Source organism: Phoenix dactylifera, chromosome 3 (genome assembly GCF_051530095.1).
Source record: "Phoenix dactylifera cultivar Ajwa chromosome 3, Ajwa_hap1_PhDact_Kaust_v1.1, whole genome shotgun sequence".
In the NCBI taxonomy this organism is placed as follows: domain Eukaryota; kingdom Viridiplantae; phylum Streptophyta; class Magnoliopsida; order Arecales; family Arecaceae; genus Phoenix; species Phoenix dactylifera.
In genome coordinates, this window is record NC_143192.1 from 9256301 (window position 1) to 9281030 (window position 24730).

The following is a 24730-nucleotide window of genomic DNA, read 5'->3' on the forward strand; positions in this document are numbered from 1 at the left end:
GGGGAGGCTTGCCACCATTATTTTTTTATTTGTAGGATATGTTTGAATGCAAATTATTCATTTTGATTATTAACATTGCTTTTTCCAAAATAAAAATTTATATCTTCTAAACTGATTCAACCAAATCAAATATTTCAAAATGTTTCCTGTAAAAGGACTTGGCAAAAATTACGAAGTAATGATAGCATGCAGCTCTAAATATGACATTGCGTGAAAATATAGTTAATCTATCGTGGACTTTACTGCTGTTTTGGTATTTGTTGATGATGTGATCATAATCAGGAGTGATCCTTCTTGTATTGCTTCTCTGAAGCTACATCTTGATGAATGCTTTTGCATCAAAGACCTTGGCACTCTCAAACATTCTTTGTATAGAGGTGGCATGCTCTCCTAAGGGCATTTTCTTATGTCGGCGAAGTATATACCTTGGATATTCTCATAGAAATAAGAACTTTTGGAGCCAAACCTTCTACTTTTTCAATGGGGCAGCAACTAAAACTCGCCAATGGTTCTGGAGATCTACTTGTTAATCCATCTCAATATCAAAGGTTGGTAGGTTGTCTTATTTATCTAACTGCCAGATGACCTAAAATTGCATATTCAGTTCATATTTTGAGTTAATTCATGCTTGACCCAAGAAAGCTATATTATAGTGCTGCCATGCGAGTTCTTAGATATCTTCGATCTTTCCTTGGCAAAGGCATATTTCTTTCTTTCACAAATGATTTAACCCTAAAAGCATAGTGTCACTCTGGTTGGGCTAGTTGTCCTATGACTTGATGCTCGGCGATTGATTATTTTCCCTTGTTTGATTTGTCTCCTATTTTTGGGAAGACTAGGAAATAAATCACTCTATTATGGCTATCTACCTAGGCTAAAATATGGATCAATGGGGGCTGCTATGCATGAGTCTTCATGGTTGAAGGCTGTTCTTCATGATCTTGAAGTTTGTCACCCTGAAACTAATGCAAATCTTTTATGATAATCAAACTGTGTTACAGATCGCATCCGATCCCCTATTTTGTGAATAGATAAAGCACATAGAGATCAACTGTCATTTTCTACATGAGATCTTTGGATTGGGACTAGGTTTTTGTTCAACCAAGTCTTGGCTTGTTGACATTTTCACCAAGGTCCCGGCTAGGACAAATTTATTTTTTATTAGGCAAGTTGGATATTACGGATCTTCATGTTGGAAACTATTCACTCTAATTTGCCATATCAACTTGTTATAATGCTGAAGATTAAACTTCGAATTACTGGATTGTTCAAATTTCGGAATACTCTGTTTAATGAATACCAACGTTTAATATCAGATGCAATTGTCACTTTATCCATAATTAGTGTCGCATTAAAAAAAGGAAAACTTATGATGATCAAAACAAATTATGCAGAGAAAAAGAAAAGCAAAACAGAGAGAAAAAAAAGAAAAAGTATAACTCAAAAGAAGAAAAAGGGATAGGAAAGTTACAAACTTAACTATATAACTTTTTTCAATAAAATTTGCACCATTTTAGCATTTCACTAGTGATAGCAGAACAAGTGAGTTCCTCATCATTTTTGTATATTAATACTGCGATCAGAGATATTGTCCGTTTTGAAAAAGTGCGTACGTATCGCGTGACGCATGTCGCGTGCAGCTTTTAATGGGCAATATTCTTTTTACGGTTTTCTCCTTCTTAAAAGGGCCTGCGGGGCCCTTCCTCTAGCGCCAACTGTTAGAGCGGGAGAGTGACTGCGTCCCGACCAGAGATATTGTCCGTTTTGGAAAAGTAGGTATTTATTACGCGACGTGTGTCGTATGCAACTTTTAATGGACAATATTCTTCTCACGGCTTTGTCCTTTTTAAAAAGATCCTCTGAAAGGAAAGAGATGGCCCCTTCTGGCATAATTCTTTCCGCTACTCTTCCAATGTGAAACTAAAGTTCAGGATCTCCATCTGCCCCCCTCCCCCCAAAAAAAATATTTCCACTAAAATTTAAAAATTATTAGATAGATCAGATTCAGTGGACTAATCGAAATCCTGAAACATATATACAATGTATATGAATTCGGGATGGATAATGCCATGGTTATCAGACTGGGCCACTGGAACTGATCCATCTAATAATTTTTTTTTTAAAATTTTATTTTAGACGGTACCATCTCTTACCATTTGGCTTGCAACCTGAGAGTCGTCCTTGTGGTGGTAGAAATCTTTAGGAAAACTCTCCGCTGTCTGGCGTCCACGTCCACGTCCACGTCCACGTCCAATCTAGAAAGTTCCATAATTCCACCAGTAACGCCCGGCCAAACACCATGGACGGCTGAGATCGTCTCTGACACAATCAAAACGTCCCCTTCTCCTTAACTTTTTAAAATTAATTAATTAATAACGTACGATATATTTATTGAATATTATATTCTTTTCCTCTCTCCACCTTCCCCTCTGCGGCTGGTGCGAAGCTTTGTCCTTAAGCTTCTCTTCTATTTTTCGGTAAAAAGAGAGGAGGGGATCCGCCAAAGAGGACGAGATTCGCCGTCTCGTCTCCTTTTCTTTCTCCTTCTTTTCCTCTATTATGCCTTTCTCTTTGCCTTCTGACCTAATTTTTCCCCTCCTCGGCTGCTCGATTTCTCCTCCTCCTCTCTCTCTTCATCCCTCGTTTCCATCATCTCTTCTGGTTTAGTCTCATGTAAGATCGTCCCTTCCCCTCTTGTTTTGTCCACTTGATTCGCTGTGTTCTGGAGAGGTGTTTCGGTTTGATGTCTTTTTTTCTCCATTTTGTTCCGTTTCTGCGCTAATTTGTTTTTGTTTTCGTAAATCTGTGGGATTTGTTGATAAGAATTTGTCTTTGGATTGTAGAGTTACTGTTGGATTTCGGTGTGCAAGTGTGGGAATCTTGTGATGCTTCTTTTCCTTGCTTCATCTCCACGATCTGTCAATTTTGACGAGTCGGAATTCGCTTTCGCTTATCTAATTCGCTGTATGCTTCTTCCATCGGACGTTTTCTTATTATTTCGATCCTCGCCGTTCAATTGCCTGGAAGCCTTGGCATCAAATTTGCAATTTTTTGACTCAAAATCAGCGCTGAATGCTTCTTTCTTGTTGAAGCATCCGTTCCTGGTGAATTTCGATTCACTAATTGCCTGACGCAAGCATCTTTGGGATGAATTGGTGATTGGCTTCTGGTATTTCATCTCCTGTTGTTGGCAAAATTCTAGTTTTGGAGCCGAGGAGAGGATAGGGTTTTGTTTGGGGTTAAGGGAGTTCAAGGAAAATAAAGCTTCAAATGGCAGACCGCAAAAGTACATTCTCGATTGAAGAGCTGCCGGCACACCTAATTCTCGAGATATTGAGCTCAGGCCGTCTTGGTGCTGCTGACCTGGCGTGCTTGGAAACAACATGCCGGATGTTCAGGGGAAGCCATGAGATTTTGCCCAACAAATTCCGGTCGATGGTTGAATTTGCGGCATTCCACATCTGCCGGGCACACTCGATTTTTACTTCCCTGCATCCAAATGCACGAAAAGATCTTCTTGATCGATGTGGTGGAAACTGGAAGAAGGTTCTGAGGTTCTTGCAGTCTGTGGAGCAGTCTTCTGGAACCGTTGAGACATCAGCAGGCAATGTACTACTTCTTTGATATATTAAGAAATCTCTTGCATTTTCTTAATGCCATTGTTATTAAATGACGCATCGTAACTTTAAATAACATTCGCCAACTATTTATCTGGTGTATTTAGGTATTCGGTGTCACTAGGCACTTTAGTTCAACTTGACCTTTTGTTGTTCTGGAGACCATTCATAGGATGATATCATTTTGCGCCATTCATTCTCTAAATCTCCTAAGACAAAAAGGCAAGCCAAAACAAACAAAATCTTTATTGCCAATGAATCTTTTTCATCCTAAGCGAATAAATTTTCTTGCCATACTGTGTAATGATAAAACTATGCTTTTGAGCCTTGTCAACTATGTTACTTGGGCTCAAGGTATGCCATATTGTACCGAACCGTACGGTACGGGGCTTGCTGCATCGTACCAGTTTGGTACTAATATGCAGTACGAGGGGTGTACTTACCCTCAATACGCTGAATTGGCCCCCATACTGGACGTATCGATATAGTAATAAGGTGATACTAATACGGGGCCCAACATCGAGATGACATATCTTGTTCTGGCACAATTTTTGTCATGCCTCATGTGTTACAATTTTCATGGTGCTTTGTGCTATGAGGTTACAATAGAAGTAATAGACCCATAGCTAGTGGAAAATGTAACATGCTATGGCCGAGCAGAGAAGGAGAGTGGAATTTTAATCATTTTCCACCCCTTGTGGATGCCCTAGTCATTAAGGTTTATTTATGCTACTTGTTAATTTGGGAGGCTTTTTTTCCCCCCTTTGTGACTGAATACCTCCTCCCTTTGCCCCATATCTTACCTCCTCTCTTTATTCATCTTTGGCTTTATTTTTTAATATAGTTCTTTTGAAAATGAGAATGTTAAGATGGATATGTGGTAAAACTAAAAAGCTTAGAGTCAGAAATGAGTTTATTAATGGAATTGAAGGGGTTACATAGTTTAAGGACAAAGTGATGGAGAATCGATTAAGATGGTATGGATATGCACAATGAAAATCACAGTGGGCTCTGATAAGGAGGCGTACTTTAATTTGTGTTGAAAGATGTAGGAAAAGAAGGGGAAGACCTAAAATAACATGTATAGGGGCAGCAAGAAAAGATATAGAAAATCTAAAAATACAATATATGTGGTCCTAAATAAGATTGCTTGGTGAATGAGGATCCATAAAGCTGAGCTCCAAATAGTTGGGGCGAGACTAGATTATTATGTATTACGGTAATACTATGGCTATTATATTTTATCTTTTTACCGGCATCTCTGTTTGATAAATCATGCAATCAATTTCATTACTCTTTAACAATCAAGACCAAGGTTGGTAGAAATGGTACTGATAGACATGCTAGCCAACGCTTGGTATGATAAGAGTACTAGTTCGTATCGTACCGAACCGTAGCTTATCAAGACCATGGGGATGGATAGGGAGAGGGTCGGAGAGCAAGGAGAGGGAGGGAAAGAGGGAGAGAAAGAGGGGACTCACTTGGGCTGGAGAGGGTTGGATCCAAGGGAGGAGGCTTTCGACGGGTTTGGTTTATCACCAAGACGTTCCTTTGGACGACAACAAGGGAGAGGCACCGTGACAGTGATGAGGTCCGGGACCGGATAACAATGAGGGAGAGAGAGGCCATGACGACGACGACGAGGCCGGCCCTTGACCTCCGCAATAAAGGCCTTTGTCTCTAAGAGAGAGCGACCATGAAGCCATGGAGGTATGGGGCCGAGGGCTAAATCCTAACACTAACCATACTGGACGCAGAGAGAGAGAGAGGGCAGAGGCTTACCGATGATGGCGGGGTCAAAGAGGGGGAAGTGAATAGCGGAATGTGGCTTGGTTTCGCTTATTGATGAGTGGCTCTTGAATGCTTTTTTTTTTTTGGGGGGGGGGGGGGGCAGGGGAGCAGAAATCGGGAATTTATAATTGAGCAGCCAAGCCATCTTGGACCGATCCTGGTACTGTTCGGTATAGGCTGAACCACCTGGTTTGGGCTGGTTCGGCGATCGCTGCCCGAGACAAAATTTTGTAGCTTTTCAAGCTCACTTTCTCTTTTTACTAGCATCTCTATTTTACACATCATGCATTGAAAACCATTGTCCTTTAAGCCTCTAGATTTTGAAGAATTTTGCTTGATATTAGGACTTCTAAGAAATACTTCAAGTCAGATAGAGACTTCTATTCACTAGAGGTACTCCAGTATAGGCTTTCTTGATTCATAGAACTATAAGGTTTGCTAAAGGAACTCTTTAGAGGCCTGTATAGTATAAGCTTAAATCCATTCTATTGGTGCAAATGTAAATTCACAATCCCTAAGCTACTACTAATTAGCATAGCCCAATCTTTCTTGGTTGAATGTCAGAGAAAACAACCACTTCTTCTTTTTAAGGTCTTCCAAATGCCTTTGTTCTCTCTCTCTCTCTCTCTCTCTTTCTCTACACTTTTAATTAACCTACAAATAGAAGTTTACTCCATTTCTTTAAAGACTAAGCTTGGGATGAATGCTTGACAGAAGAGAAAGAAAAGTTGACACTATAGTTTTAACAAGCCCCATCATGATCAGCATTCCTCTGGATTTCTCAACCTTCTGTTGTTATATAGAATAGGAAATCTCAGAAGTTTTCTTTCTTTTACATTTTACTCCCACTGCCCGCACATTTCCATCTAGCTGTCACTAATAATCAACTAATCTTGGCTGGTTTTTAAGCTCAGGTCTCAAGGGAGAGATATAAGTGAATTTTTATGGTTTCACCATTTTCTCAATAAGAAATGAGGAGAGTACAAGGAAGTAGTTAAGGAGATACAGTTGATCCAATCTTAATAGAGAATTCATGGTTTCACAGTTTGATTATTCAATGACAGAGGACATAAAGGTGGTGTCTAATTTTTCTTTGTTTTAGTAAACGGTGAGTGCGAGGAGATAGAAAGTTTTATTAGGAAGGGGGGATCTCTTCTCTCTCTCTCTCTCTCTCTCTATGTGTGTGTAGGCACACACATGTGCACGTGTGTGTAATATCTATCTATCTATACAAGGACCTGCCCCCTGACATGCGCAGCTTTGATCAACGATCCTGATGTGCTGTAATAGGGTAGATCAGTAAATACTTTTTCTCATTCGCCCATTCACACCCCCCAAGTCAAGATTTCATGAAATAGCTGTAGCTTAGTTACATTAGAATGTCTTGGTTATATTATTGTATCTGTATCTTTTATGTTTGAATGGTCTAATTTTGGAAGATACATTGGCAATAATATGGCATATTAGTTGAGTTTTTGGTTAATTTGTGAGAGATCTAACCACTCATTAGGTTAAGAGGCGGAAGTCCCATATATTATAAAACAGTACTTTTGAAAAATTTCAACTCAAAATGTTAATACTCAACGATAAATGTAATTATCTATTGCGTGCTTCCAGTCTTTCTTCTTAAAAGATGATTCATAAGTCATCCGATGACAACTAGTGTTTAAAAGACAGCTGCATTATGCAGGTGGCCAAGGGACAGTGTAGCTTTTGTGTTATGAGGCCATATATGCAGACACTTATGTAGTTAGTATATTTTAGGTATTTAAAATAAATGAATTACTAAATATGATAATAATAGCAATATTTTTAGTTAATTAATTGTAATGAAATTACTAAATATAACAACTAACAATTGGTGCTTATTATTTAGTATTTAATTCTTGATACTATTAATTATAACATAATTAATATATTGACATTATTAGTATACATGTACCTGTGAAACCTACATTCAACTAAAACATAAGCTTCAACTTGCTTTGTTCATACGGGCGTGCATTAGAATGACCACATATGTGGTTACACAATGCTAAAAGAGCCATGTATGTGGTTGTATAGTGACAAGTAGACTGTTTGTGCAACCACACTATGCTAATTCTGCCACATAAGCATCTAACCAGTGCTAAGCAACTCACTGTTTCGGCTTATATGTGGGTCGACTGCATATAGCAGCCACACATAGGGAAACGAGTCAGGGTATTGCATAATCATGTGTGGCCTCAAGAACTGCACAACACCAATGGCAACAATAACCGGTAATTAGTACTTTTTTATTTATTATCTGGCACTGAAAGTTCTTTGCATGCTGTTCTTGCTTGTAAAATCTTTCTGCATCTTTGCATTGACAGCCTAACCTGGTTTCAGGCTATTTAGGCCTTTATGCAAAAAAAAGGTAGATCAATATCCAACCCGATTGGCATGCAAGATAATCACCAATCAGTTGGTGCATATGTCAAAATGCAGGCCAATTAAAGCAACTGTTCCTAAAAGAAATCTCTTTGTTTGACCAAAGAGTTGGCTTGCTCCCATATATTATGGGTTAGAAAATAGTTTGATCATTTAATGAACAATCAGTAACAGGCAGCACCTTTTTCGATGGAAGTTGATCCTGAGAAGAAATTAATGATTTTATTTACCGATTCATGGATAGTCCTCTTAAAATTTATTAATAATTATCCTGCTTTATGAAACCTTGTAATAAGATTTACATCATCTGTTTTATAAAATAACATCAAATGAAATTGCGTGCAGTTGTCCATATCTGTCTTTATATCTGTGCCATCTGCATTTGTCTTGCCAGTCTAAGCTGTGAAATTAATTTTGTACGCCCAAGATAAATCTTTTGTAACTATTTCTTTGCATAAGTTTTAAAGCTTACAATGGAACTGACTTGAAAAGCTTTAAAGAAAACCTATTCACATATCCTTGATTTTCATGTTTTCTTTTTCTTTGTTCTCCCAAAGAAATGCACATTGTATCTGCATCCGCATATTCTCAAGTGCATTTATATTTATCCAGATGCAGGTTACTACAGGAAGATACCATACACTCTTAATTCATGATTCATCAGTCTACTCTTGTGGATCCAGTATATGTGGAGTGCTCGGTCATGGTCAAGATACTACTCAGTGTGTGTCATTTAGCCGTGTTAATTTTCCCTCCCTCTCTCGTGTAATCCATGTTTCAGCCTCTCACAACCATGCAGCATTTGTTATGCAGTCTGGAGAGGTATTCGTTGTTTGGAATTCATGAGTGCAAGAAACTGTTTAAAGCTTAATCAGCATTTGTAGCTAAATTTTTTCTCCTTCATAGGTGTTTACTTGTGGTGATAATTCATCATTTTGTTGTGGCCATGGAGAAGTGGGGCACACTATATTCAGGCCTACTCGTATTGAAGCACTGAAGGGGATTCCCTGCATGCAGGTATTTAATTCCACCAACTCGTCTACCCACTGACATCATTTCCAGCCAATGTGGATAAATTTGGTTTATGTTAAAATTTTGTCTTTGACATAGACTTGTGATACAAATCTTTGAAATATCGTTCAATATTGTGATTTGAAAGTGTTTAAAAGTTTAAATGATAATGAGTAGCTAAGCAGATAAGCAAAGAATATAAGTTACAGTCATGGTGCCAAGATGCCCAATTTTGGAAAGTGTCTGGGTAGGCTACACTGTTAAGGTGAACATGGTACGAAAATCAAAGATGATGAAATTATTTTCTCAACTATGGAGTGCATTTGGCAACTTATCAAGAATCTTCTCTCGTAAGTTGCTGTGCATAAAAGTTGAAATGAATGGATATCTTAAAATTGATAAGTCAATGCAGCCGTCTAGCTTCTGGTATCCCTATAGGTTGTAGGATACATTATATCAAGAAACATTGGTAGGTGAAGAGTGGGTATGATCAATTCTTATGGGTATGTAAGTTATCACTGAGAAAGCCTCTATTGCATTTATCCATTTCTTAATGGCAGGGAGATATGGTATCAAAGGACCCTTTAGTGGGTGACAAAGACCTGCAGCTGCCATTTTCTAGCTGCAGTATCTATTTACCACAATTTCCAAAAATCATTTAGATACATCTAGCATGGCTTTGGTAATATCAATTCTTAAAATGAATATCAAACCCCTTGAAATTCATTACTTGATGCCTGTAAGAAAGTTGATTTTGATGGAATTGACCACAGGAACCTTTACTTCTCTATTATTTGATAATTGTGGCACATAGGCCACTTCTATGAAATGCCGAAACTAGGAGCTTTATATTGTTAGAGACCGGTAGACTTCGATTTGATGCTTCCATGAAATTTCTATTAAATGTAGTCCATTTAAGGGGCTTTGATTTGGAGATAAATGAATGCATGTTTGCAGCTGATTTCCCTGTTTGTCAGTACGTTGAAATGACTCCAGGATTAATCATGCATTTTGAATAGCAAACATGATAATTCCCCACTTGTCGTATGTGGAGCATGCATTTATATGGAAATAGCAACCTAATGGATAAATTATGTCTGCTTTTTTTAACCCATTAAATAATGATTCTTTTTTCCCCAAGTAACTCGGAAGTGGCAATTGAACGGACTGAACAATTTTGCCTTCACACCCTGCTTGGACAAACATTCATCGGAAACATGAGGAAATCTACTTTGTGACTTGTAACCTTTAATTAGTGGAAGTACGTCTGGAATACATAATTGTCCCTTCAACTTCATACTTTTATATATGGTAGACTGAAGGAATTTCACTCACCCAAATTAGTCACTTCAAAGAGAAAGAATGCCTTTACATTAACATCGGTAGAAACTCAGTTGCCTTTATATTTCAGCAGGAAAATACTAAAAATTTGGGGTGTATTCATGCTTAGCTTGATCAAGTGATGATGGTGCTTCCCAGCATATGAAAGTTCATTGGAAGGGGGAAAACCTGCACTTATATGGCAAGAAAGTGGAGCAGGCCCAATTTGAGAGCTTTACTAGCCAAAAACTTCGAGACCAAGGTCCACTGGGCCTAACCAAAGCCCAATCTCATAAGCTAGAAGATTCTAGCAACTACTTGACAAGTCATTGCCAGCGCATTGACAACTATTTCTTAGCTGACAGCCAACTAAATGCTAGTTGGCGTTGTATGACAACTCAATGCCCACTCATTGGCAACCATTAATTAGTTGTTTTATAATATTTTAATTGTAAACCTCCTCTATGAAGGGGGTAGATGTCCTATATAAAGGAATGCATTGTTGTGTTCTCAGTAAAGTTTGTAGTTCCTAAATTTGGGATGATGCTAAGATTCTGAAGGAGTGATTTTTCTTTACTAGGCAGTTCCTAGTAAGCCCCACGCCATTTTCTGCGTCAATGTATTCCTTTTTGACTAAGTGCAATTCCTAACCGACCTGATCCGACCCCTACTTTTATGGAAGAAACTAGAGCATACCCAATTTGGGAGCTTTACTAGCTCAAGACATCTGAAATCAATCCAACTTGTACCAAGTTCCATTCAAGCTTGTGATTCAAACCCATATGAAATCAATCATGCTTGTACCAAGTTCCATTCAAGCTTGTTATTCAATCTCAGTTCAAGCTTGAATTAAAGATGGGTTCCTGAATTAAAGCAACCTTATTATGGCAATATTGGAAAAATCCACTAATTAAATCCCTTTTTGAACTATAATGTCAGGTAAAAAAACATTAGAAATACTATAAAGTATATTATTGATGCATAAAACATAATGTTTCAAGCAGACCAAAAATTGAATTCACACGCACAGGTTTTCGAGTCTTACTGAGTTGAGCTTGGTTAAGCTAGGATTTACTCGATCTCATCTGGAGATTAATCCGAAGCTTGAGATCTGAGTTCAAACTTGGCTCGATTAACTAGAATGAAGCTTGATTGAGCTTGTTATTTTTGACTTGAGATGATCCCAAATTTGATCTTCTTATATCAATTGACATTCCTATGTGTAGTTGAGCTAAGCATGAGCAAACCAGTCTATTCTTAGGTTTGGCTAGCTTGATTGGTATTTTGAGCTTGCTTGCCTCAATTAATTTCTAGTTCAACTAGAGCTATTATCAAACAACTCATTGGAGAACTGGTGGGATCCTTAGCTTGAGAAATTAGTCTCTTAGATTGGGGTTTCTTGGGGATGGGACTATGGAAGCAAATAATTATCAGTAATTTCCCTCCATTCCCCTTTCTTCTACTACTAGAAAAAAAGAATAATAATTATTTTTTCAAGTTTTAAATAAAGAAATTTAACTGCATGCATCAACTAACCACCCTGTCAAGCACAAGAATAGGCTTTTTTCTTGCTTGATTATATCAAGGCTGCACTTTCTCCTTGAGTAACCAATTGAACTTTTTTCTTACTGCTATCAGTTCCGTTACATAAAAAGGAAACAAGTAGCGGTCTACTTATGTAATTTTTCTTAGGTGGATACCAAATAGATAGACTGTGAGGCATCCCATATTCTTCCCTAGAAACTCTCACACCTTGATTCATCTCTTCAAAATGTGTCATATAGAGCCTTAGGAGAATAAAAATGTTACTAATACAGAAACTCAAGTTTGGTGGGGACCTGATGTACGCCTTGCTCCTTCCAAGTTCTAATTTCAAGTTGGGTCGTCCCACGTTCAGATTTGGACTCAACAATTAATGCTGTACCAATTTGACTTATAGAAATCAGATACTCCCTGAATAATTTATAATAAAATTTTTAAACTCTAGAGATGCTAAGAAATCTGACATATCACAGATAACAAATGAAGATTTATACTCAACACATCAGACCCTTAAAGAACAACCTCAATCAAGCTTAGTCTCCTGCAAAATCTTTGCTATCCTTTTTCTTTATCAAATGTTTATCCATCCTAGTTAAAAGATACGTTGCTATGGAAGGGATGCATGTTAAACTAGAACCATGAAGAAAGTTCAAAGGAGCAAGAGAATCGAAGAAAATTAGATCAGAACAAGGTCATGAAATGTAACTTTAGCAGAAATATAAGAGGTAAGCATGTCCTAGAGATGAGAGACAATCTTTGAAAAAAAAAATTGCTTCCCTACCTGATCTTTTTCCTTTGTACAAAAATTCTTTGTTCTTCTCCCTTCTACGAAAGGATGGTGAGATTGTGAAAATGCTAACTATAGAACTGAATGTGGTAAAGGAAATGGAGATGTACTTTTGACATACTCTACAATTGTCAAATTATGAGTCAAATCAAGCTTCGTTGTCTGGGTTATTTTGTTTAGCAGTAAAGGACCCAAGACAAGTGTGGAAGCGATAGAACATCAAGATGGTTTTGCAGGAATTGGAGGAGGATAGAATTATTGATTGCACTTGATGAATTTGAGGGTTAAAACAATGGAAAACAATTTGAGATGTTTTGAACTTACACATCATTGACAAGAGAACCATGCTAATGGACGTGTCTCAAATATCGATTGAAGGATAAAATTGTAGAATGGATCAATCAATGGTTGGATGGTGACAAGAGAAAAGGATTCATAAAAGTGCCTCCTGAAGCAGGAATAAGTCCTGTTTTCGTATTTAGTGCTCATGCTGTTTCTTTTACAATTCCGTATAATTCTCATAGTGATTGATTAGTGCCAAGATGAATTTCTTGAATTAAATAAGATACTTTAATAGATATTTAATTGAAGAATATATCTTGCCAAGGATGTTGCATTTTGAGAAAAACTCTGCCTTTATGGCTTTGTGGGTTGCTCCATGTGAGTCTATTTTTTGCTTCCGAAAGAATTTTTATTTTCTTTTGAATTTTTGGGGGGTTTATGCAGCTAGGTAACTGGATGTATTTCCTAGGTTATTGATCAGACTCAAGTGATAATGCTTGAGAATAGGTTTCTGTTGACATAACCGTGATGGAAATTGATAATATTATTTTATTCTTTAGGTTGCCACTGGGCTGAGTTTCACTATAATACTTACAAGGCAAGGTCAAGTTTACACATGTGGAAATAACGCACATGGCCAGCTTGGACTTGGTGATACTATAGACAGACCTACTCCAAGAAATGTTGAGCTGTTTGAAGGTCTTGGTCGTGTAGTTCAGGTTGCTGCAGGTGCAAGTTACACCTTTGCTGTAACAGATGATGGGACAGTTCATTCTTTTGGTTCTTGTGCCAATTTTTGCTTAGGCCATGGTGATCAACATGATGAACTTCTTCCACGGGCAGTACAGTCATTCAAGAGGAGGAATATTCATGTAGTCCGTGTTTCTGCAGGTGATGAACATGCAGTGGCACTTGATTCGAGTGGATATGTAAGTCTCTTTTTTCCTTATAACTTCAATAGTTATTAAAAATTTCTGCATTGCTGCTAGTGAGTTTCCAGGATTTCCCTTCATGGTGTCTGCCCTTTCCCCTCTGTAAATAATAATAATATGAATATCTTTGGCAGGTTTACACTTGGGGTAGGGGCTATTGTGGAGCTCTGGGCCATGGCGATGAGAATGACAAGACGAACCCAGAATTAGTGGCTAGTCTGAAGGGCCATCTTGCTGTGCAGGTTTGTTATATATATCCCCCAAGTTCAACCCTGTTACATTCACTTGGTTTCCAAAGCTGTTAAGTCAGGAATGTAATAAAACATTATTACTCTTTGTTGCTTGGCTACTTGTATGGATGTCAGTGTCCAGTGCTGGAACATGGTCTCAACTTCTGACTCTAAATAATAGGATTCAGTTATTTACATACTACCTTGTTCATTTCAGTGTAAGTGAGAAGTATGAACTGCATTTCAACTGGCAATAGGTAGTTTTGGGTGGCTGTTTCATCACAAGTGGCCCCAAAGCAGGGAGAAATTCTTAACAATGATTTAGAACTTGGTGTACAGGGCTGCATGTGCTATTATAGTCCTTTGACTGCACACAATCCCAATTTGGGGTTATTATCTGTGGCTTGGTTGCATATGCCACTACTTGGCAATGTGCAGCTGCAGATGCAGACTGCTTTTCTGTGGAACCTTAGCGTGATTTCAAGTAGATGGTCAGTTGGATGCAGCTTTCCAGTAGGCTGAATGCTTGTGTCTTTAATAACATTTTAAATGTTGCTTCTATTAGGTAGTAAGTATTGACTATTGGGTAATAAAAACTAACTGTTATTATTGCTATTAATCTTGTCATTGTGAGTTGTTATTCTTATATTTTTAATATACTTTTCTTTTTAAAAATATTTAAAATCACCAGCTGCGTATTCATTCGAATGTTAGCATACATTACTGCATTAGCACTATTTGATCACTTGAGGGCACATATTGTGGCTCCCCATTGAAGCCCTTGGTCAATAAAAATGCCAATTTTGGCTTCATATTGTAGGACTGGGAAGTTTTCTGGCAGTGCATGGGGTCACCAATGTTGCTTTAATGCCCATCTTCATTCGTCTTTTATGGCCCATTTAAGTAATATTTATATGATAATTGTTAATGGCTGTTTAGTGACCAAAACCACACATCCTCTTCATCGACTTCAAAACAAATAGAAGTGCTCTAAACTCGAGTCCTAAAAAACCAAAGTATGTCGAACCATCGTGAACTACTTGGTATGCCTATTCTGAGCCGCCTGCTTAGGGGTTCAGTAGGGGTGTTGTACTGAACCGGGGCTGAATCGGGACAATCCAGGCTTCCAAAACAGTACGAGAGATCAACTGGGCTGAGCTGACTGGTTTCTCCTAGGTCAGGCTTGAAGTAATCTAATCCACCAATTTGCCCAGGTGTCTTGAGTCCTGAGTGTAGCAGAAAGATGGTTTCCTGACCCATTTGTAACTTATTCGACGGTGGTTGGTAGGAGAGAGAAGAGAGGGAAGTGTAGCAATGGTAGCTGGGCCTGGTTGGACAATGCATGCAATGGATTGTGCCTTCTCCTGGCTTCAGATCTTCTTGATCTATTTTGGTCATTTAGGAGTAAGGATGCGGGCGGCAGCGGCATGCAAACTGCCTCAGTGGGGGATCCCCCATGGGGGAGGGGGTTTTGATGAAATTCCTATGGAACCTCTGTCAGTAATTATGCAAAAATAGGGCATTGTTAATCCTAAGCTGTAGAGTTTATACTTCAAATCATAAATCCATATGAACAATGAGTCAAGGCTATCTAAATCCTGCTAGTACAACTGCAGTGTTTTTTCAATAGCAATCTAGCAAGGATTTGTTTGTATGAGTCTGGATCTTTTTCCTTACTATCAATGTTCTTGATCGAGAAGGTATCTAAATAATCATGATAACAAAACCATATACCTCAGGATAGAGAATAAATTTTCAAGGATCTTGTCGCCGTGAAATGAGAACTATCGCAATCCATTTGATGCATCATGTACTGGTAATTGTTACAAAACACGCACAACTCTTATCAGTATTAAATCTGGTATATTTTTTCTTATGTCATTATTTGTCCGTTTGTTTTATATTTCCTTTCTTTTTGTAATCACCAAATCTTCTGAAGTGTGACTGGTCTCTTTACCTGGCTTTTGCAGTATGATTTTTTGTTTGCTGATTGTCGTGTACTAAAACAGTTCTGTTTATTCAGATTTTTAAGTTGGTGAAAATGCAAATGCATGAATGTCTGTGTAGTTAAATTTATAAAACAAAAATTGTACTTGTCATTCCAAATATATTTTTGTCCATCAAGTATACGATAAATACATGTTTAAAAATATAATGCTGGTTGGATCTCTGTTAGGCTGTATATGATGTTCTAATTATGCTTTCAGTGAAATTGAAATAGTTTGTACTCAGTTAACTAAACATGTCCTTGCCATGATCAATGCAATGGTGGTTTGGCAGTTAACTAGTTCACTGACTGTGTTGTATTGGCCACAATTATGAGCAGGTTTGTGCAAGGAAAAGAAAAACTTTTGTTCTCACCGACATGGGCTCTGTTTTTGCTTTTGGATCGATGGGTTTTGGGAGTTTAGGCTTTTCTGATCGCAGAAGCTCAGACAAAGTTATGAAGCCCTGGATCCTCGATAGCCTCCGGTCCCACTACATCTCTCAGATTAGCACTGGCCTGTATCACACTGTTGCGGTCACCAACAGAGGTCTGGTGTTTGGGTTTGGGGACAATGAACGAGCACAGCTTGGGCATGAGTGGATAAGAGGCTGCCTAAAACCAACAGAAATTATGGTTCAGAGGACAGTAGATGATATTGCTATTGCAGCAAAAAGTGGGTGAGAATAGAAGATGCATTTGACCCAAATGAAGTGTGCATGTTGTAGTATTAGTTCTGTTTACTATCCTTTTGTTTAGCTTGTAAGGAACTTGTAATTATCTTGGATCATATTTCATTATCCATGTAGTTTGATGTGAAAGTCAAGCTGACAGTTATTCTTGTAGTTAAAGAACAGTATTGCTAGTTGCGGATTGTGTCCAAGTATCAAAGAAAATTGCAGCATGTTTCTGTTTAATCCTAAGATGTTTTAGTGTCTGATCTTTTCTGAAACCAGTCTACAGATGAAGTTGAGTTACATGAAAGCTTAAAAAATTGCCGGTTGTTATGACTTTTGCAATTGTTACCATGTTTGAACTATTTTACTCGCCTAGATGGTTGGAACAAAATTGCAGATTATCAGATTCTAAATTTACTCTTCAATGAATGAATTTAGAATTTGTTTTCAAAAAATTCCGCTAGGTTGTGTCTTTGTATGGGCTTGCTGACAGACTTAGAACTGCAATTTTCAGGTCTTCTTGTTCCAATCAATTTCTATTTACTAGTTGCTGCTTGCTAGTTTTTGATAATTTTGACCCCCCCCCTCCTCTGCATAAAGTGGACTATGCCCATGGTATCATTCATAGAGTGAAAATGTACAGGTAATTTTTACACAACCAAAACTTTTGGGTGCCAACAAAACGCGAAACCAGTGTGCAAAAGAACCCTTCTGGCAAGCACTAATGCTTCCCAACGCATGGATGCAGTACCAGTATGAAGGCAAACGCAATCAGAGAAGGCGTCGTGTCCGATTAGCTTCCCTCCTTGAGGTGAGTCCACAAATAATTTCAGCTTTCGGTAGCAAAACATTCCTTCTCAGCACAGTTTCACATTCTGCAAGATGAAATTTGTAAATATGATTATTTTACTATGTGAAACTAGACGCAGCTGCTTTTGATGTTGCTTTTAATGTTATAATTTGCATTATATTTTCTGAATCTTGTTTGTGTTGATTCAATTGCTTATGTATTTCCACCTGAAAGGACTATTTAGCATGCATGAACATGTCATGACTTCACATCATTCTGAGCATCTCAACCTTGCCACTATGGTTGCTTTGGCGATAGTTGAGACCCAAATTGGCTTTATCAAATATATCATAGGCACCCAGATATTCCAGATACAACATGTGTACCTTTAAGGAGGCCAGGCGGCTAGTCATCTAGCATGGTTAGCATCATTTACAGGTTCAGGCTTATATGTGGCTCTATATTAACTTACTTTGATGATATTCCTTCCAGTGCTTTTTAAGTTCATGGTTGATGATTGGCAGGTAATACGCATAACGTTTGAGGAAAGAAAGGTAGTTGGCATGACTGGGAACAATAAATTATTGGGAAACTCGTTCTCAGTTTGTGGAATTACGGAGAGCACTTTTGGGAACACCTTGAACGTGTTCAAAGATTTCAGACAAGGGACTTGTACTCAAATTTTCTGCATCTATACTCTGGAAGGAAGTTTAAACTCTGAAATTTAGCTGATCATGGCCTCCATGTCCATGGGATCAATTGTTAAGGCTTCTACAGCATTCAACATAGCTATATGCCTCTTTTCAGGTTTAGAGTTAGTATGGTCGCGAACTGTAGTAGGAGACAGTGAAGTCTGCAGAAAGATCTATCTTTATTTTATAGTGCTCCTATGGGTGGGAAAGCCTCTCATCTTGATTTAATTTGATCACTATTAATAAAATGGGCTGTAGTGAGATGAACCAGTTGCTAATCTGAAGGGCATTATGGAGGTATCTTGGGAACAGAAAACCATATCTTTGGTGCCCAATTTAATGAGGCACCATCAATGTGGGTTCCAACTGATACAGTTGGAAGAAAGTCATGGTTTGTGGTACACAGGACCTGAATTTGAGTCGCGCTTGCTCTTGGGATTTGGGTGGTGGTTACCCTCCTCCCTATTCTAAAACGTTAAAAAGAACAAAAAAAAAAAAAAAAAAAAAGGAGAAGAGAAGATGAAGAAGAAGAACGAGGCATTATCATACTGTTCATAGCTATGAAATTCAATTCATCACCTCAAGTGTCATGCACATTTTCATTGTTCATGCATCAATTTTCTCTGATGTTTTGTAGCATATCATACAGTTCTGTGTTTTTTAAAATTGAAAGTTCATTTAAATCACAAATCTAAAGTGGAATGTTTGTGGGAGAAACATCTCAGTTTGATTTAATCAAGGAGAAGAAATGTTTTCTCCTTATTTGCTCAACTAAGATCTATCAAAAAAATAATGGAAGAATAAGAATTTCAAAAATAAGTTTTTAAACCCATTATGCTCTTATAAAATCCAAGTCATGTGCCTCTTCTAGTTAGAAGAGGCTACAGCCTTTGGGCATACCCATGAATAGGGGTCCAAATAGGTCGGATCATGAGTGACCCCGACGCAATCTGGTTTCTTGTTTGGGTCCTAATTTTGGACTTAGATCCAACCCAATGGAAGATCAGATCAAGTCAGGTCCATCACTACAATTTTTGACCCATGTATAATCCGGACTCAACCCAAAAAAATTCGGATCTGGTTTGGATTCGGGTCGGGTCAACCCATCCATGGTTTTAGAACTTGTTTGCACCCCTGTGGGTTGCATGCCTAAATAATTTTATAGATTTGGTTCAAGTCGGGGCAGGTCTAGTTAGATCCCAGACTCGACCTAGAAAAGGGCATGGGTCCAATTTTAGGATCCGACCCGACCTCACGGGTCCTCCAAAATGGGTTGGGTCACGAGTCAACCTAACCCATCTGCAGCTTTTCCCATGAATGATTAATTATGAAAGTTTTTTTTTGGTAGCAATAATTATGAAAAGTTAACATCCTTTTAGAGTTAGATTTCTACTTCTATTTTAATTTTGCCTTTAGCTGGTTTGCTTATTCTTCTCGGACTGAGGGTTATATTTGGTCAATTTTTTTTTCTTAAAGAGGAACTTTCACTTTGATCTACCTGATTGGAGGCTTAAACATTATCATGCATTCTTGATCATTGCATATATTGAATCTTATGAGGTTGGATGCAATATCATAGATCCCCAAAAGTTACATAAACAGAGTACTTAAATTGGATATAATATGAGAAAAATTCCGGAAATATAGGTGCATGTTCGAATCTTGAACATAGCAAATCATAATCTACAACCTTGTCCAGACTTAACTGGAGTGGCCAGATCCACAACAGGTCCAGCGATCTTTCTGGATCGCGTTGTTATCCTAATATGTTAAGTCTGGTGTCTCTCAACAATGAAGTACTGTTGAGACATTTGCCATACTATCAAAATCGTTCCACTCTCAAGTTTGCTGAACATTTTGTGATACCACCATCAAAATCATTAGATCCAAAATGCATTTAATCGACCTAGTCTCTGCTATTCATACCATGGGCATTTGTCTTTCCTAAATTAAAAGTAATTCGATACTGAGTTTGTTCGTTATTGTCCGGTAAATTGCCATGAATTATTTCTGAACCGTTACTCCTGCACCATTTGTTTAGTTTTGTCCATACAAATCGATCTACAACTTAAGCGTCAAACCTCTAAACAAATGGCTGATTCTCTTTCAAGACTGGGTGCCACTCTCCAGAATAGCCTACTATGCTTTGTTCACGTATTGGCGATTCTTGGATGATACGTATACATACAATAACAGCAATTCTACTTGTCATGCTAGTGCTTATGTACTTACTGCATTGTACTGGTTTTGAGATTGACTACGTTGTGCTGTTGTGTATCCAATCTGCCATCTCTCTCTTTTTTTTCTTAAAAAAAAAAAAATCACAATGTTGACTTGAGTGCCTCGAGCAGAACGAAAGAGAGCAGAGCTCGCTTTCTGCTTCATGGAATCCCAAGATCAAAGGGTTTAAGGAAATTCCTCAGGAAATTTGAGAACCCATTCGTGGCTGCTCAACTTTGTACTGTTTGTGCAGCCAGTTTGCTGCCAAAAGGTTTGTACAAAAAATGAAGCTGATTAAGGACTATAGCAGCAGGCTGACCCCATTTTATCGAGCAGTGCTCACTTTCTACAGTATCATTGAAGAAGGCGTACCTTGGGTACTCTAAGCTAAAGAACCTAAACACCGAGACTGTACGGGCTCGAGAAATTCGCATACTTCGCTTCCAAGTATTGGCTTTCCCCCCCTTCCTGGGTGCTGATATGGTCCTCTTTCAATATTAGAGCTTCCTCACTTGGTTTATGGATAAAGTTAGCATTCTGACGCAAAATCTCCCCCCCCCCCTATTTATCCTTAATAATATGTCCCGGTACCGGAAGCTTGTTCTTGGTCTGCATGGGAGTTTATGTAGGTAAGGTGGCCAGGGTCTCCCACATCTAAGAATTGCAGCTTATTATTTGGGCACGATTGTATAACATTGGCCAATCAGTCACGATAATTCACTTAGCATGCAAAGCCGGCCTCTAGAAGTTTGTTAACTTCTTAATCTATAACTTGTTGTCTTTCTATAGCGAATTTTTTTTCTTCTGCCATAGGTCGGTATGCTGGGTTCATATTGAGCTTGTGAACGATTACTTTGGAGCTTATTCCTGGCATGCCAGTGGCCGACCAGGTGAAGATGTTAGTGTTGGTGCGGAAAAAGTTGATTGCATTAGTTCGATTTTCTTCATCTAAGTTCGAGCCGATTTGTACGGTTCGATCAGGTTTTTCTTTTCTCGAGCGGACCTGCACCAATTCTTTGGCTGGCTCACCTCACTATTCCTTCATCTCGTCCCTTGCGTCCAACCATTCAATGGGTAGTGTCTCCACCATTTTTTTTCCCTTTAAGGGTGGTTATATAGCATTGGCAAGCTAACATTTGGTCACCTCGGTTTTCTTCTACTTCGCTTCTAGTAAGAAACTGCATGAGCAGATGGTAAGTAGATACCACAGCTCGAAAAGCATTGAGGCTAGGTTAGCCTAAGATTTCATATTAAGCAAAGGAGACCCAAACCACCAAAAAAATCCAAACTCACAGTAATTTTCCGAGGCGCTTGTCTCGCAGTGATCAATAAATTAATCACACTTTCCATGGGGACGGAGTCGCCTTAGAAGTCGACCAAAGGTGAGTTGACTTTATGCAGTCGCTTAGCAGATAACTTTATTCGTTGGAAAGCATCATAAAATAACACGCCGGTCGAACTTCCATGATTAACTAGAATTCTCTTTATGTCATAATTTGCGATTGTAAGAAAAATAACTATAATATCATCATGAGTAGTCTGTACTCCTCATAGATCGGCGTCGGAGAAAGAGATGACGTCACTTATGTGCTCTTTTTTCAGAGAAGCCCTTGCCTCCTGCTCAACTCGATCGTCTAAGGTGCTCGGTACCTTACCAGCTCCTCTAGCAATTGTATTGATAACCGCTTGAGCGGGCGGTTATCAATACAATTGGCTCTTCCGGCAGAGGCTGATCTGAGGTAGTTTCTTCTGGATCACGCTGAGCATGTACTTACCGATCCAACCATCCACGTCGAATGAGCGCCTCAATCTCATCCTTGAGTTGCATGCATTCTTTGGTATCATGTCTGTGGTCATGGTGGAATTGACAATACTTATTTCTATCTCTTTTATTTACCGGTGCCTTTGTTCTATATGGAGGCCGTTAGTAGCCTCGACCCTCAATCACCATGAGGATTTATATCATCGATGCATTGAGAGAAGTATATTTCTCAAACTTTCGAGAAAGATTCTTCAACTAGCATGAACTCTTTTCTTCACAAGGTGAATTGCTCTGAGGCGCATCCCATTCTTCTCAGTCGAGGCTGAGGTAGCTCACTTCGGTTGGTCGGATTCTCGACTAGGGCCGAGATTGTTCTTCTCAGCTTACATTCGAGGTAAAAAGGATAGGTCTGGCCCGAAGTCGAGGTGTCTAATATTTCCTCCAACACTCTTTTCTCCGATTCACCAACACATAAAACCAAAACATTCAATCAATTTAATAGTAAAAACACAAGATGGAGCTGAAAATTTTGGAGTTCTTTATTTCATTTCAGTGTTTACTCTGTTTTATTTCACTTCAGTTTTTGCTCTGTTTTATGTCACTTCCATCTGATTTCCGAGTTCCCCAAACACTCTCTCAGAGGAGAGTCTGCTTCAGTTGATCCCGGAAAACCTTGAGCACGTCGGCAAAGGTGACGATCCCAACGAGGCCATAGTCCTCTTCATCTAAGACCCACACGTAGTTCACACGGCGCGCCAGCGCCTGCACCATCACCGCCGCCAGCGAGCTCTCGGGGTGGCAAACGATCACGTCCTCGGAACCCCTCGCGTAGCTCCCGGCCGACCTCAGCCTCCTCGGCCGCCTGCTCGACTCCTCGTCGGAGGACGAGGAAGGCGACGAGAACGGAGGATAAAGCTTTGCTTCCAACAGTTCCAGCATCCCCTTTAAGCCCTTCTTCTTCAGCCTGGCCATGACGGCCCCCATGGCCGTCTCCGGCAGGGACCCACAATGGTCAATGTGGTCCATGAGATCGCCAGCGGAGAGGGTTGCGAATGCGGCGGCCACCGTCTCGTCGGAGGCAGCGAGAATGGAGGGGGAGATTTCGCCGACCAGCTTGCCGTCGTCCGTGATGACGGCGACGGAGGTCTGGTCGGCGAGGGCGCGGCGGATGAGGGGGAGGGCGTTGAGGGCGGCGTCATCGTACTGGATGGCGAGGACATCGGAGCGGACGAGGCGGAGGGAGGACACGGAATGGGCGGCGATGGGGGCAAAGTGGGCGATCGAATTGAAGAAATAGCGGACGAAGTCCTCCTGCGTCAACCAGCAGAACTCCCCCCCGCCTCCGCCGCCGGCGGAGTGGTGGTGGAGCTTCCTCCGGCCGCCGGAGCGGATGGGGACGACCAGGTTCTGAGCCCCGTCAAGGATCACATCCAGGGCCTCCAGCACACTGCGAATCCCCGAAACAAAAGGGGAAAAAATTAAAAAAAAATCGAAATTTTGGTATATACCATCAAAGATCAAGAAAAAAAATAAAGAAATTTAACCTAGAAAATTGTTATATTTAAATAAAAACGAATAATCCATCGAGATCTCTATTTTTTTTTTGAGAGAGTAGATCGTAAAATGCATGAAAAAACAGCAAATTTAATAGAGAAACAGGTCAGCAATCATCTGGCAATCGGTCGATCAAACATATCAAGCAGAAGAAGCGATCCAAATAAAGATGAGGTTAAGAAAATACCGAGGCGGTGATAATACCTAGAATCCGACTCGACACGGCGGACAAGGCCGGCGTCTTTCGGAAGGAGGTTGGAGACGGGCTTCTTGAGAGCGTCGGCAGGAGAATCGAGGTTCTCGTCGCCACAGAGGAAGCAGAGGATGTCCACCACGCAGAGCTTCCCGGCGATTAGATTCCTCTCCGGCGAGAAACGATCGGCGGCCCAAACGCCGAGGCAGGTGTCTCCTCCCTTCTTGAGGGCGAGTAGGGCGTCGCCAGCGGTGGCGGAGAGCGGCAGCGATTTCAGCGCCGGCTTCCCGATGCAAAGGTCGGACACCTCATGAGACAAAAAGCTCACTGCCATACACTCGCGAGAAAACCCTGGAAGGCTCAAGAAATTAAATCGCCGGAGAGGAACGGGAGGAGAGGCGGAGGAGGGAGGAAACGTATGGGAAGAGGGTATTTATAGCGGGTCTCGAACGGATCCACTCGTTTCCCGTGGTTTTCTATTCGCGGTATACGCTGCTTTTTTTATTGAAATTTTGGGACTGCGATCGCGTAATTGGGTGGCTCCGGGTCGACCCATGATTTATCGAGGTTTGACGGCCAAGATGTTCCGACTCCGGCGGCGCAGCAAGGAGATCTGTGAATCTGGACACGGTTTGACTGGGGAAAGCTCTTTGGACCCGTCGTTAACGAACACAGCAAATCCAATAGTCGGTTGCTGCATTACCTCCTCTTGTATTTAAACCATCCAAGACCAAAACATAGGTGAGAATTCATTCTATCATTCACCATACAAATAACTCGAGATTTAGACTGATTCATTGGATCTTATTCATTTAATAATTTTTTTTGACAAAATAATTATTTATAAATATTGATGAGGTCGAGGGTATCCCCCGGCCTTAGATCTCAGTCCCAAACGGATGTAGGCAGAAAAACAGCTGCGTCCCTTGCGAGA

The 24730-nt window shown here is 39.7% G+C and overlaps 2 protein-coding genes across 5 annotated transcripts; one reads left to right on the forward strand and one right to left on the reverse strand.

The window, feature by feature from the left end:
* The first annotated feature begins 2409 nt into the window (after positions 1-2409).
* LOC103719189 (Regulator of chromosome condensation (RCC1) family protein) lies at positions 2410-16825 on the forward strand. Of its 4 annotated transcripts, none has more exons than XM_088717695.1 (7): positions 2410-2730; positions 2844-3609; positions 8439-8642; positions 8727-8837; positions 13323-13691; positions 13829-13936; positions 16251-16825. In XM_088717695.1, exons 2-7 carry the CDS (start codon positions 3271-3273, stop codon positions 16590-16592), a joined length of 1473 nt encoding a protein of 490 aa, XP_088573821.1. In that variant the 5' UTR covers positions 2410-2730; positions 2844-3270; the 3' UTR covers positions 16593-16825. The 4 variants fall into 4 exon arrangements, with proteins under 4 accessions (XP_088573821.1, XP_088573820.1, XP_008806528.1 ...); XM_088717694.1 differs by having other exon boundaries at positions 2410-2673; XM_008808306.5 differs by having other exon boundaries at positions 2411-2730; positions 8433-8642.
* Positions 16826-22566: 5741 nt separating this feature from the next.
* LOC103719188 (CBS domain-containing protein CBSX5-like) lies at positions 22567-24237 on the reverse strand. Its single transcript, XM_008808304.6, has 2 exons — positions 23808-24237; positions 22567-23496 (listed from the first exon to the last, which is right to left on the reverse strand). Exons 1-2 carry the CDS (start codon positions 24128-24130, stop codon positions 22686-22688), a joined length of 1134 nt encoding a protein of 377 aa, XP_008806526.3. The 5' UTR covers positions 24131-24237; the 3' UTR covers positions 22567-22685.
* Between the last annotated feature and the right edge of the window lie 493 nt (positions 24238-24730).